The 14788-nt window shown below is 35.3% G+C and overlaps 2 protein-coding genes and 1 pseudogene across 2 annotated transcripts; 1 reads left to right on the forward strand and 2 right to left on the reverse strand.

The window, feature by feature from the left end:
* Positions 1–1945: 1945 nt before the first annotated feature.
* On the reverse strand, positions 1946–3963 carry LOC109103270 (probable G-protein coupled receptor 141). The gene is made up of 3 exons (XM_019116657.2): positions 3819–3963; positions 3244–3282; positions 1946–3005 (listed from the first exon to the last, which is right to left on the reverse strand). Exon 3 carries the CDS (start codon positions 2995–2997, stop codon positions 2107–2109), a length of 891 nt encoding a protein of 296 aa, XP_018972202.1. The 5' UTR covers positions 2998–3005; positions 3244–3282; positions 3819–3963; the 3' UTR covers positions 1946–2106.
* Positions 3964–4945: 982 nt separating this feature from the next.
* On the forward strand, positions 4946–7886 carry LOC122136360 (retinol dehydrogenase 12-like). The gene is made up of 6 exons (XM_042719309.1): positions 4946–5560; positions 5704–5861; positions 6004–6108; positions 6188–6397; positions 6490–6682; positions 6799–7886. The coding sequence occupies exons 1-6, from the start codon at positions 5430–5432 to the stop codon at positions 6899–6901; spliced, it is 900 nt and encodes a 299-aa protein (XP_042575243.1). The 5' UTR covers positions 4946–5429; the 3' UTR covers positions 6902–7886.
* Positions 7887–8129: 243 nt separating this feature from the next.
* Positions 8130–10252, reverse strand: LOC122136296 (annotated as a pseudogene).
* Between the last annotated feature and the right edge of the window lie 4536 nt (positions 10253–14788).

Genomic DNA, 14788 nt, shown 5'->3' on the forward strand with positions numbered 1-14788 from the left:
TAGAGAAGTACGGAAACAGTGCAGATCTCAATTGGAGGTAATACATACTGTAAAACCACTACAGATATCAAATAATTTATATTTATATTGAAGTAATTGTGAAGTGCAGAAGCATTTACCTAATATGTCATACTAGAATGAGTTTCCTACTGCTACTCTCAAGAAGACGTTTTGCAACACATTTTAAGACATTTCAGCTCAGTTGGACGTTAAGCTGAGTGCACAATAAAACGTGACAAGATTAGTCCTCCAAGCATTATTGTTCACATGCATACTGCATCTTCCACTATATCATATTTTGACAGGAGAGATGAATGTTTGTTTGTTTTTTAAATGAGGTTAGACTGTTTAATAACTGCAATGAAGCACATTAGCTCAGAAAACACTACATTGTCAGGTGCATTGCAGCTCAAGCCATGTATAAAAAGTTTTAGAGAAAACTTTTCATATTCGGTCCTTATTAAACAGCTGCATACATGATTTACGCTGTATGCTGAACAATATAGAATATCAGGTTTATGTGAAAATAGCAGCAATTTTGTAAATAAAAAGACAGGGTCCTGTTAAGACAACTTCCTCAAGACATTGCTTAAATCATCAAGCCTTCTCTTTCCACAACTCTTTGCTTTCTCGTATCCATGGTGACTAGGCAATTATATTATATTATTAGCCTATATAGATATAGGCATCTACTATGTTACCTATCAAGCAGAAAAGTAATAAAAATGTGGCATCTGTTATCAGGTCGACGTTTATTATAGCTAGTTTATAGCTTTCCGGGTTGTTGCAGCGATATCGCTAGACAGTTATTTCAGTGGTAAGTTATACTTAAGGGAGCACTTACATTTTCTGCATACTATTAAAAAAATGTCTAAAGCAATAGGCATGTCGCAGTGATGCAGTTTCTTTTACATTAATTCACGTTATGTTTTATGAGCACACAAAAATGTCTTTTCGTTGACCACTTGGCTGTAGGCCTAAACAAAAACCCTATCAGCTTTGGTTACTGGTTTTACCCTTTATGGCAGGTGCTGCCTGGTCCCACACGATGATATTTCTATGGTATTACGGTATATAATTAGTCATAGTTTCCTGGAAGTGGCTTCTGGGTTCGCATACCAACATACCAATGCAGGGTTGTAATTGTAGTCGTCAACCAACTATGGGTTTCAGAACATCATGTGTTATTTATACATTTTTCAATAGCAGACAAAATTAACTTTGTATAAAGGTATGTTATAAAGGCTCCTATAAGAGGAAGAAGAAGTGCTGATATCATAAAAGAAGTCAGGTTATTGTTAGCATGAAACAGTTCTGAAGTAAAGTAAATATTTCACTTTTTTTTTTTTTTTTTTTTTTTTTTTTTTTTTTTTTTTTTTTTAAAAGCCGACTGAGGATAACTCATGCAAGCGTTTCAACGCCTCTAGATGGTGCTAAAATACAAAAAAAAGTATTCTCCCTTTGCAGAAATGAATATAAACAGAAGTTATTGAACTCTCTTTTCATTGATTTGAAATGACTTGTTTTGAATAGCATTGAAATGACTGTTTTTTGTGTGACACCTTAAGAGGTCTTTCAGTTAGCAGTGATGGGTCTGTTGTAAACTTTATAATTAGCACTACTGATGTACTGTCATGAGGAACTCACACCCACACCTTATCAGTCATTAAATTGGCTGTATCAGTGGTGGTTTGACAGCTTGGTCCCAGATAAAAAAAAATTGTTCGCAAGTACACAACAGATAATATCATTATAGAAATAAACATATGCATTTTGAAATAATGTTTCTTGCAAAATATATTCAAATATATATTTGTACTATCTGCACATGCACGTTATGTCTTTACACTTAAAATTAAATGTGGAAGCATTTTCTCTGAACACATAAAAAGGAATAAAGACCATATACTGTATATAATGTAAATCCATACAATGGAAATACTGTAAATTATTTAATGCATTATAGACAATAAAATACTGTGCTATTTCCAAACATTCTGTCATGCAAAACAATTGTTTTAAACTTATAAGGCACAAAAGCATCAAAAAATGGAAACCAAAATGGAAAACAATTCACTATATCAAAAACAATATACAACATAGATGCTATAAACAGTTAAACCATCCCCTTGAATTTATAAGTTTGCATACATCTCTACCAGCAAAAACAATCATATCAAAGCAGCTGAAAGCAGTGACAGCAAGAAATACTTCATTTATATGATGAATTTCTGCAGTCTTGCCATATTCACTCACATAATATACTCTGAATCCTTGATAAGGCACAAAACAAAAAAACATGACCGACAGGAAAACAACATTTTTCAGTTGTGCCCAGAACTCTTGACGTTGACATGTGGCCTTTCCAAATGTCTTACTCACGTAGAGTAGAAAATAAACTTGGAAAAATGCTAGCACACTCCAAACCAGTATTACTAGTGTACAAGTACCATAGTTGAATATCTTCACACTAGGCTGCTCGAGAGCTTTACCGAAATGAAAGCACTGAGTTGAATCATTCTGCATCTTTCCGTAGTAAATAGTTACTGGGAACATAGAGCCAAATATGATCAACCAGACGGTTGTGCTTGCAATTGTGGCGTGAAGGATGCGATGAAACTCTAGCTTGTGCCGCTGACTAGAGTGCTCCACATAACGCACAATTAGAAGGAAGGCATAGAAGATAAATGCAAGATACATGTGGGCATGGATCATAAGACTGACAATTTTGCAGAAATACATGCCCAGAATCCAGTCTTTATTAGAAGCATAATAGTAAATGCGAAAAGGCAATGTGAGAAGGAAAATGGAGTGCACTGCTATCAGGTTGATCACAGACACTTTGGTGAAAGAGAGATGTCTTTGAGACTGTAGCATACAGGACATTAGTATAACATTCAGAGTCCCAAAGAGAAAGATGAATATATATAAGACCAGAAGAGCAATTTTGAAGTCCTCCGGCAGGCCAGTTTGGTTTGCAGTGTTGTTTATGCTCATGCCTGACACTTTGGAGAAAAACATTTTTGTTTTTACTTGTTCTCAAAAATTAATATATAAATATATATATATACAGTATATATATATATATATATATATATAGAGAGAGAGAGAGAGAGAGAGAGAGAGAGAGAGAGAGAGAGAGAGAGAGAGAGAGAGAATGTACATTCAATGTTATTACAAAACAGTGTCTAAGAAATTACTTTTAGATTTAAGATGAAACTTAAATATGAAACATAAACTCACATTTTCCCCAATCTCTTTTCCGGATAAAATGTTTTGGACCTGAAAAATGCAAGATAGATTAATCACATTTCTTATCTTGAATGTGTATCTAAATTGATGCTTCAACTTAAAAATAAAAAAAAATAATAATTAAAATTAAAAAAAGAGCTTGACGATTTGTCCTATCTTCTGGGCTATTTAAAAGTATTTTAAATGTGTTTAAAACTATGACTTGTTAAAAACTTGACGTTTTTTTTCAAATGATGTAATATAAGAAGCAGAAGTTTCAAAAACACTTCCCTAATGCTTCTAAACACATTTAAATGTTAAAGGGAGATGCAAGAGAGAAAACTAAGGAACCATTTAAAACAATTGCTAGGTGACAGATTAGCAGTGTCTATATACATACATATCAAATCTATGTAACTGGCTGTTTTAATCAGGACAACCTGCAAATGTATTTGTAAAGTTTTTTTATATATATATATTATTATTATTTTTAAGATGCTAACATTAGGGTTATTCTGAAAAGTAATACTGAAACAGCTATTTTAAGCTACAGAGTTTGTCATGAGAAAATGATTGTCGAAACTTACCAATTTACGAGTAGTATCAATCATACAGTGAATGTCAATATTCCTTCAGCAACAGCATGCAGACAGTTTGATGTGACAGAGACAGTTCATCCATTTGCTGTTGGTGCCAAGAGAGCTGAAGATGAATGTGATGTCAGCTAGTCAGTTCATGTGTAAATCTTTTGCCAGTGTCAAACGGCCAGCCTCCAGAGGCTTTAGGAAACACCTCCTGACTGTTATTTGTCACAGTAGATTGATTTACAAATCTCATGCACAAGGAAGTTAGTGAGTTTTACAACATGTCAATGTTTCCTTTCTCAATCTAGCCTTCCTGCTTTCTTTCTCTCACTATTACATAATCCTTTATGTTTTAAATAGTCTTATTTTTGTCTTTTGCTAGCTGATCACGGAAGGTCACGGTATTCTCATAAGACTATGTTATTTTCACAATATCCTAGTAAAATAATGGTGGTACGCCCAATGAAAGTACACTCCAATTAATGTTTTCCAGTAAGATGAATGCAGTGTATAGGCTATTTAATATTTATTTTTTCATGGAAACAAAACATTTAAAAAAAATAAAATAAATAAAAATTATTGTACTGTTAAAAACAAGGTAAGAGGAAATTTAAAAAAAAAATTCTGGGTCAGGTTTTTTTTTTCAGTATCTGCCGAAACATAACAATTGGAAAATCCCATTATAATCTATCTATCTATCTATCTATCTATCTATCTATCTATCTATCTATCTATCTATCTATCTATCTATCTATCTATCTATCTATCTATCTTATTACAATACTTGTGGTCACCTTTATATTTCATGTTTTTTCAGAGGAAATCTCACTCTAATTTAATTTTTCTAAATAATTTTTGTGTACTCTGTTGTACTGCTCATATATACACAGCTAATGTGTCACCTATCAATTGTTTTAATAGTTATGCATATTTTTAGGTTATTCATATATTTAGGTTAAAAACCTGCAGCAAGTTTCCACAAGGAATGCATTCACGCTGAGTTAACAGTAGATCAGTGCTTTAAACCGATTAGCTGTAGATTAGTCTGTTCAGTTTCTAATCCACACCAATGCACTGTGGCTCACGCTAAACAATCCCTCTACACCGTCTTTCAGTGCAGTATCTGCAAACAACTCCAGAGGGAAGTCATGTGTTGTCTGTAGAGCATCTATGCATTGAGCAATATGTCCAACATATACACTCTGAGGTAGGTTTATAATTTCTGTCTTTTGATGTAAACTTACAATGTGACATAAGTAGCATTTCTCACAACTTTTATTTATTGCTGCTACAGTAATATATGTTTTAGTTTTAGTTTAGTTCAGACATTTTATATCATGAGTATTGTGTATACTAGCAGATAGTTTAAATCTGCCACTGTTTATAAACTGTTTTTTTTTTTTTCATTGATTTATTTACTCATTCTCTTATTTTTATTTTATACTTGTTCATGGACTTTATAATGGAATAACCCAGTTGCTTTGTTTCAAAGTGTACCTTGTAAAAGGCCTGGCCCATTTGCTGTATCTCTTTTGTTAAGAAATGCTTGTTAAAGGAAGATCACCATAAAATGTAAAATGTGTAATTTGTTCACTGTTCCTTTAACTTACATTAATGATGCATTTGCACAGAGAAATGTTTGGTGGCCAGCGGTCATCTAGTGTACGACTCGATGGCAAAACAGTCATTATAACTGGAGCAAATACTGGCATTGGAAAAGAAACCACAAGAGACCTGGCAGGACACGATATCTCATTTATCTTATTCTTGTGTGCAGTTACGAGCCTTTGTAATGTAAATCAGATTCTAGAAACTAACTAAAACAAAAAAAAACATGAAATGTATGTTACACCAATTATAAAAGTCATGGTTTTTGGAGTTGTTTCACAGGGGCCAGGATAATAATGGCTTGCAGAGACCTTGACAAAGCAGAAGGAGCACAGAAAGAGATCATGGAGGAGTCAGGGAACCAAAACATAGTGATCATGAAGCTAGATTTATCTGATACCAAGTCAATCAGAGAATTTGCTGAGGTAATCAACAATGGTAAGTGATTAATATAAGAGTGTTACACCAAAATATGATGGTTTATTTGATCTAACAAAACTTGATAAAGCAGTTCACTCAAAAATACCAATGTGTCTCCTACAGTAGACCAAAATGATTATTAAAACCCTCTTGTTTTCAGAGGAAAGTGCTATTCACATACTCATTAACAATGCTGGGATCATGATGTGTCCCTACTCTAAGACAGCAGATGGTTTTGGGATGCAGTTTGGTGTCAACCACTTAGGTAAAGTGTTTTTCTTGTTCATTCAAACGCAATGTGTCAGTGTGTCAGAGACAATAACTTAAACTTGTATGTCAATTAGGTAACTTCCTGTTAACCTTCCTGCTGATTGATCTGCTGAAGAGATCTGCCCCCTCAAGAATCATCATCCTTTCCTCCATGGCTCATAGTTGGGGCACAATAGCACTTGATGATATCAATAGTGAGAGGAATTACCACAGTAGGAGGGCATATGGTCAGAGTAAATTGGCCAATATCCTTTTCACTCGTACCTTGGCCAAAAAACTCAAGGGTAAGTAATCTGGAAGATTAAATAAATGGGAAAATTAATTGCTACTTGTGCCAGGGGAGCAATTTTTGATCTGTTGTGAATTGTATCTTCAGACACAGGTGTTACAGCATATGCAGTCCATCCAGGAATCGTGCGGACAGAACTTAAAATACATATGAATCTCAGACTTCTAATCATGTGGAAGATTGTCAGACCTTTCACAAAGACCCCAGTGAAGGGAGCACAAACTACCATCTTCTGTGCAGTGGAACCAGAATTAGACAAAGAGAGTGGTGGTTACTACAGGTATTGAATTGTGTCATACTAAATTAAATACAGTTGCAGAGGTAACTGATATATACTGACTGGATCCTATAATGGATTTTTGTTTTGTTTGTCTTTTTATTTCCCATTTTCTACAGCAACTGCAGACCTTCCAGATGCACCAGAGCTGCTAGAGATGATGAAATGGCTGAGAAACTTTGGGAGCTCAGCTGCAAAATGCTGAGAATAGTCTGGGACTGAACGCAGTGTTTTCCGTAAACAATTCAGTATATCTATTTTTATTTACTATTATTATTGTTATTTACAATGAATTCCAACATGAACACCCAAGGAAAAATGCCATGACAAACGCTTAACAAATATTTCTTTCTCAGTTTTTTTTTTAAGAATTCGTTTATTTATTTACTGCTTAATTTACATAAGACAGGAAACCAACAATGTAAGACAATTCCACTGAGACCAACACAGAGTTTACATTAAAGAGGAAAAAAAAAAACAAGGAGCAAGGATGATACCAAAGTTGTAGTCAATGAAGACATTATAAAGAAAAAATATATATATATTAAAGTAACAGATATTTTGAAAAGAGAAGCATAACTTTTCAGATTTTCTATTAAGTTTTTGAAGCATTTAAAGCTCTGAAACATTTTAGCAAACTCACATAAAAATATATTAAAGGAGGTTTTAAATTTTTTCCATTTACAAGTATGGATATGATATTTACCCATCAACAAAACAAAATTAACAACATCAGAGAAGGATGAATTTAAATCACATTTAAAAAGAGGACATCTTGTTTGGTTATAGGAGAAACTGACTCCATTTTTATTGACAACCAGCTATGTATATCAAACCAAAATTTAAAAGAAACCTCACAGTAAAAAAAAACAAAAAAAAAACCAAAAAAAAAACAAGGTGATCAAGTGTTTCAGGAAATGAAGAGCAGAAACCACAAGGATCCACCTCGAAATGAAATGTTTTTGTATAAAGTCACTTACTGGGTAAATCCTAAACATAATTTTATAATGATTCTCCTTGACCTTTGGAGCAACTGGGTAAGCCATATAATGGGTAAAAGCTTTGTCCTTTACTGAGGTTTCAACATCTTCCAGAAAATAACACTTATAATCACCAGTAATGATACGTTTAAGTTCTTTGTAAATAAGTTTGTTATTACACTTATATTCTAAGAGGTCAACATTACATATTTTCAAAGAGGGAAGAGAAACTACAGTTCTACTGTAGATAAAATATCTGAAAAACTGCTTTGGATTATTCTTAACAATCCAGTGGTTATAGCATTGCATACCTTATTATAACCTTTTAATGTAATTCTAACTCTGTATTTATTAATAAAATCATTATAAGATAAAAAAAAGCCATTATCATCTAATAAATCATGAATAAAAATAATACCTTGGCTATACCAATCACTTTTAAACAGAGATTTTCTATTAATAATAACAATTATTCCTATTATTCCAAAGAGTGGAGTGGTGAGGGGAAAAGTTATGGGTAAATATCATTTTCCAAAACAGCAGTACTTGTTTATGAAAATTAGATACCTTCAGAGGAATTTTACATGGGTCGATATCACATCGCAACACAAAATCAAGGCCGCCAATATTTTTAAAAATGTGGTTAGGAATATGGTACCATATTGGGTGTGACTTTATTAAACACTCTTTCAACCATTTTATTCTGAATATACCAAGAAGAGATTCAAAATCAATGGCTCTCAAACCTCCATGTTCATAATCTTTCACCATAGGGAATTTACGTAAATAATGTGTTTTATTTTTCCATATAAATTTAAATAAGATTGAATTCACGATTTAGCTACTCTTAGGGCAGTAAGAAGCTTGAGATAGATAAATAAATAAGTTTGGATATTCCCTCAGTTTTAGTCAAGAGAATTCTACCCAATATAGATAGGTCTCGAGATAACCAATGATTTAAGGATTTTTTTCATACTTTCTATTTTAGAGTTAAAATTTGAGTGTTCTCTATTAACAACATTTTTAGTAATCATAACCCCTAAATACTTAACCTCCTTTTTCACTGGAATACCCTTGATATCGTCTAAATTACAATTATGGATCGCCATTAATTCACATTTTTTAAAGTTTAGAGTCAGACCTGATGCCTTTGAGAAAACAGACATTTTTTCAATAACTAATGGAGGTATACCTCTTTATTTTTAAGAAATAAAAGAGTGTCATCTGCAAATTGGCTTATAGTAAAGGTTCTACCAAGAATTTCTATGCCTAAATCATCTTCAGAATTTTTTATGAATAAAGACATAAGTTCAACTGCAAGATTAAAAAGTATTGGTGAGACAGGGCATCGCTGACGAATTCCTCGTTTAATTTGGATTCTGGGTGATGAACCAACATTAAGAGAAACACTACTAAAAATATTGTTATAAGACATGGGAATTACTTTACAAAACATAGGACCAAAACCAAAAGTTTCTAAGGATCCAAACAAAAAAAAGAGTGTTCAAGGGTATCAAATGCCTTGAAGAAGTCTAGAAATAGAAGTAAGCTTGTCTGAGGAATTAAATAGTTATAATCAAGCATATCAAGAACTAGTCTAATATGACTGTGAATACTTCTCCCTTTGATAAAAGCCGATTATGCAGGAGGGTGTTCAAGAGAGTGTTCAGATGTTAATTATCAGGAAAGTCCCTTGTTCTCTTAGGGAGAAGTTATCCCTTCGTCTATACGGTCTGACTCCATCCTTACAGTTTTTTCCCCCTTTGGCACCGTGGGCCATTCACAAGGGTTCTGGCAGTGTCACTTCAGTCTTTGTAAGGTGGGTAGTTGTAGGGGACTGAGAGTCAGGATAGCATTGGTGGACGACTTTATCGATCCGATGAGGTATCTGAAGTAGCAGCATTGGAAGAGTGTGAAGGAGAAGATGAGTGTGCTTCCAATAGCACATCCTCGAAGCATCCAGTGCCATCAAGTGTATGCAGTCTGAGCCAATCGAGTAGATGAGCTAGACAGAATCTGTGCAGTCTTTCACGCCAAGTTTGTCTCCACTTGCACTTGAGAGAGGTGGTATTCAGTTTGAAGGATGACTTTCTGTACTAAGTCCATCATCTCGACCAAAGCTTGTGTCCTGTGTTTATAGAAGGTGTCGTCCCACCGTGGGGAGATCTCTGCGTCCTGTGGCGTCCTTCCAAGGATGTTGATCTGGCCCATAGAAAAGTCCTCTGTAACTTCCAAGCAAAAGGAGTGATTAGCAGGGCAGGTCAGTCCTCCATATGTAAAAGGATTCATCTCACTGATGATGCACCACTGTGTATGAGACACTTGAACAGCATTTGAATGGCCATGTAATGATTGAACATCTATGAGTTTAGTATCATTGGGAGAGAAAGTTTGTAGTGTGTTACATGTACAGACAACATAATTGTGAGTTTCATGACAACAAGTGTGACTGGTAAACAAGGTCTCAGTACCCTTCAAAGTCATATATCTAGTGAGGTGGTCCCATTTAATTACCTGATCTTTTACTACCATGCCAATAGAGAGTGGAATTTGGATAAACTTGGTCTGGGTGGATTAAATGAAAAGTAGCAAAAAGTCAGTGTAACTCACATATTTATAAAAATGGTATGCATCAATAAAACATAAGATAATGATAATAATAATATGCATCAATAAAACATATGATAATAATAATCCAATCACAATTATGAAGGTATATATATAATAATCACATTGTTCATTCAGAAATCTTCCAATGCAAGCCACTTATGTAGATCTAGGGTTTCTAAATAGTGACTTAGAACATGATTTAGAATTTTTCTAGAATGGAGATTCTGAATTCCTTGTAACAGGTGTGTGTGTGTGTGTGTGTGTGTGTGTGTGTGTGTGTGTGTGTGTGTGTGTGAGAGAGAGAGAGAGAGAGACTGGGTATCTGATATGCAGGCTAAGTCACAGTTGATGGTTTGGTAAAATTGTACATTTTATGATTGGTTGATAGAAATTAAGTGCAGTCACTTCACATTTAATCATTTTGATGTTTTTTGTTATTAGTGATGTGTTGGGAAACCAGGGGCCCTCTAGCTTGTCAACCACCCTAATAACAATCAGAAAGATGAAATATTTTAAATTGTAAAGGCTCGTCTGCCTCTGTGTTCAAAATGTACACCATCATTCTGTGACTAATTGTGCAAATGTGTGTTACAGTGTTGTTCCATGAGTTTGCAGACAGTTGCAAATAGTATATATGTTGTGTGTCTCTTTTAGCATGGGATTAATTATATTGTCCTGTGTGTGTGAGGCTATGTGGTTCTGTCAGTGTGAAGATGGACAAAAGATCTTTAGTGGAGTACCACGTTTGTAATCTAAACCATCATTGTCTTCTGTGTGTAGTGTACAGACTGGATAGTCTAGATGAGGTGATGATGCAATGGTGGAGGTGTGTGTTTTGTGCTCATGTCTGGAAGATGGTCTAGTCTATAGTAATCTGTGTTGCAAAAATTTAGTTCCAGTTCTAATCCAGGAGACCATATAGATATTTGTGTAGTAATGTTCTACTGTGAGGTGTGATTGGCCCCTTCAAGTGTCTTCACATCCATCTCCCACATTTCAGGTTATGTTTTAACAATTCTGCTGTCCTGGCTGATGCAGATGGGACCAGGCGCCTTCCTGGTATCTGTCCTCCAAAGAACTGCAGTGGTCAACCTGAGACAAGAAACAAATACAGAGAGAACCACAGTTAATTTTGAACTTCTCATCAGTTTCATGTTCAAACTACATTCATCATCCTGTATTGTAATTATAATTCCAGATGTCACATAAAACTGAGTTCCGTTGGTCAGATCTGAATCACTGCTACTGTTTCAGTGCAGTCTGAGTGTGTAACACCTGATGCTGCTCTTGCAGTTGAGCCTTCATAGTCTGCTGTGTCATGAGCATTAGAGACCCCAGTTCTGCTGGGGACATTTTCTAGATTAATTGGTGTTTTTATCACCCATGTCGTCATGAATTCCAATGGACCAATGTCCATGGCTTTAGTTACAGTTGCTCTCATTACAGTCAGATCTGTGGGCAGAAATGTGTTCACCTGTTTCTGTGTCGTCTGTTGAAAATTATTGTTTTATGGTGTTGTTCAGACATGTAGATCTCTGTGGCATATAAAGACTTCTTCTATTTTGGTCTGATGTTTAGTATTTTTACACCCCCTTTCATTATTTTTCAAGTCAATTTAAAAGATCAAATGGTGTTTTGTGGCTTCGATTGACTGTGGCTTTGTGTAAATACAGTCATGCTCCAAACAAAGGAAAGGAAGTTTTACAGTTGTGATGTATATTTGGTCCTGTTGCCGTAACAGGTAACCAGCCTCAGAATGTGAGTATGAGGTGAGATCTGGCTCAAACTACTTCCATACAAATGTTTTTATTTTTTATTTTTTTAAGGAGCAAGATTAGGTGCAAATTCAGAGCTTCTTAATTCTGCATTGAAATTTGGATGTTTCCATTTCCAAATAATGTTATCCACTCTCTCTGATCAGATCAAATTTTTTAGTTGGTGCTCCTCAGTGAAGGATGAATTGGTTTGCTATCGCTTGTGCCACACTATTGAAATGAAAACATACGTCCTCTCTTTTGGCACTGGGTAGCATATCAATCGTTTAAGTTGTCACATATTGCATTATTGTGTTGAAAAGAAGTTGGCGGAGCTGGGCAGGCTCAGAGCTGATGCAATGCACAATCACTGTTTTTATGTTTCAAAGGCCTATTTGTTTCATTTAGTCTATTTAAAGACTAGATGAAGGTACAGTGACTTCTTGCTGATGCGTGAGGAGAGCATTTTCATTGTTAAGACATTTGTGAAATCACACTGTGGGCTCATGGCAATTCTATGCTCCTCTACATGGAGAGAAACAAATTCTACATAGACACACATGCAACTTGAAATTGCTATGAAATTCTAGTATTAAAGTTATTCCAATTTTACATAAGACACATTGTCTAGTACGCATGTAGCATCTAAAACTTTAAACCTAAGTGTTTCACACACTTACAGTAAAGCAGTCATGTGTTTTTTAAAGAATAAACTCAACTAATCTATGTGTACATTTAGTAGCACAAACAACTATAATGTGTGTTCTATGCGCACAATGTTAGCACAATTATAAATTTGAAAATACAAACAGGATTATTGAAATTGGGATGTTTCCATATTAAACTCATCATGCTATTAAGCTGCTAACCCACTAGCAAGTGAAGTCAGTAGCTGAAGGCCTTGCATTAACAATGCAGTCAACTCAGTAAGAGTTTTACCTGAGGAAGACTTGTTACATTTAAACCCCTGATCTTTGCCTTTAGAAAGTGATATCCTAGGTTTCAGAAAATAAGGTGGACGTCTACCCCTTCCCAGTGACCAGCATTTTTCCTCTGTATGGCCTATTTTGTGACAGGAACTACAAAACCTGCTATCGTTGCCACAGGTTTGTTTGCTGTGTTCTCCTGAAGTTTGAGGATTTTCATGACACTCTAATGCTTCCTTTACACCATGCGTTCTGGTATATGACTCTGCGCTATTATGGTGCTCCATCACCTTAGGAACTGAAATCGGCACACTATCTTGAGCAGTGGCACAGGCTTCCTCTGAAGTAAAAGTTCTAGAGTCATCACAGCAAGTCACCTCTTCCAAGAAGTGGACTTGCTTTTTAGCCCCATTGCTTTTAGAAAAATTCCCTTCTGTCAACCACTGTGCAGATGCAATAGTGTGGGGCTTTAATTTCCATCCGTTTTCTATCCTTGAACCCCAATCTACAATCGCTCTGAACGTGTTTTCAGCTGAATCTGCTCCGTTTGACAAAGCATTTTGGACTGGAGTGCCAGCATTGTTCTTTATGAGTTGTAATAATGATTCGTGATCATGGCTTGCATTTTCTAGACTGGAATATTCTTTGTATGTCATCCACAGATGTTCAGCGTATGTTTCAAATGGTTCATTGCTTCCCTGTTTAATTTCTAGTATCCTGCTCCAATCCGCGCTCGTTGGACCCCTCATATCTAACAATGCCTGTTTTAATCGTTCGTAGATACTTTCGTCGGTTTCATTATTATTTTGTTTCATTATGTCACCAGATTTCATCTCTGGGGTTAGTTTCGATCTTAGCTCTTCAGCCTGAACCATTTGAGTACCATCCCAGAAAGCCCGACCCAGTTTTCCAGTCTCTCTAGTAGTATGTTATGATCGACAGTGTCAAACGCAGCACTGAGATCTAGCAATACCAGCACTGATATTTTGCCAGAGTCAGAATTTAAGCGAATATCATTTATTATCTTAATGAGCGCTGTCTCTGTGCTGCGATGCAGTCGGAAACCAGATTGAAAATTGTCCAGGTATCCATTTGAGTTTAAGTATTTTTTTTTTTTCAGCTGATTAAAACTCCCTTTTCTATAATTTTGCCTATAAAAGGAAGATTAGATATTGGTCTATAATTGCTCAAAATGGTGTTATCAAGATTGCTCTTTTTCAGGAGGGGCTTAACAACTGCAGTTTACAGGGAGTTTGGAAATGTCCCAGAAAGAAGTGAGGCGTTCACCACTTCTAAGAGATCTGCTTCTAAACAGTTAAGCACACTTTTGAAAAAAGATGTGGGAAGTGTGTTAAGATAGCAGGTTGACGATTTTAGGTGCTGCACTATTTCTTCCAAAATGTTGCTATCAATTGCTTTAAAAATAGACATAGTATCTTTTTTATATTGCGTCCAGATCTGTCTGACCTCTGCATTGCTTGAGGATGTGCTAATCGCCTTCCTGATATTAATGATCTTCTCAGAAAAGAAGGAAGCAAACTCATTGCATTTGCTAACTGAGAGCATTTCACTGGGAGTCTGACTTGGGGGGTTTGTCAGTCTCTCAACAGTGGCAAAAAGAGTACGAGTGTTGTTAAAGTTACTATTTATAAGGTTTGAAAAGAAATTCTGTCTAGCTGTGGCTAGTTTCACATTAAAAGCATGAAGGCTGTCTTTATAGATGCTATAGTGAATTTCAAGTTATGTCTTCCGCCACATCCGCTCGGCTTTTCTGCATTGTCTTTTCATAGTCTGAACTGCTGTTGATCTTCTCCAAACTGATTTCTGTCTGTTTGTTTT

This window comes from Cyprinus carpio, chromosome B2 (genome assembly GCF_018340385.1).
Source record: "Cyprinus carpio isolate SPL01 chromosome B2, ASM1834038v1, whole genome shotgun sequence".
NCBI classification, from domain to species: domain Eukaryota; kingdom Metazoa; phylum Chordata; class Actinopteri; order Cypriniformes; family Cyprinidae; genus Cyprinus; species Cyprinus carpio.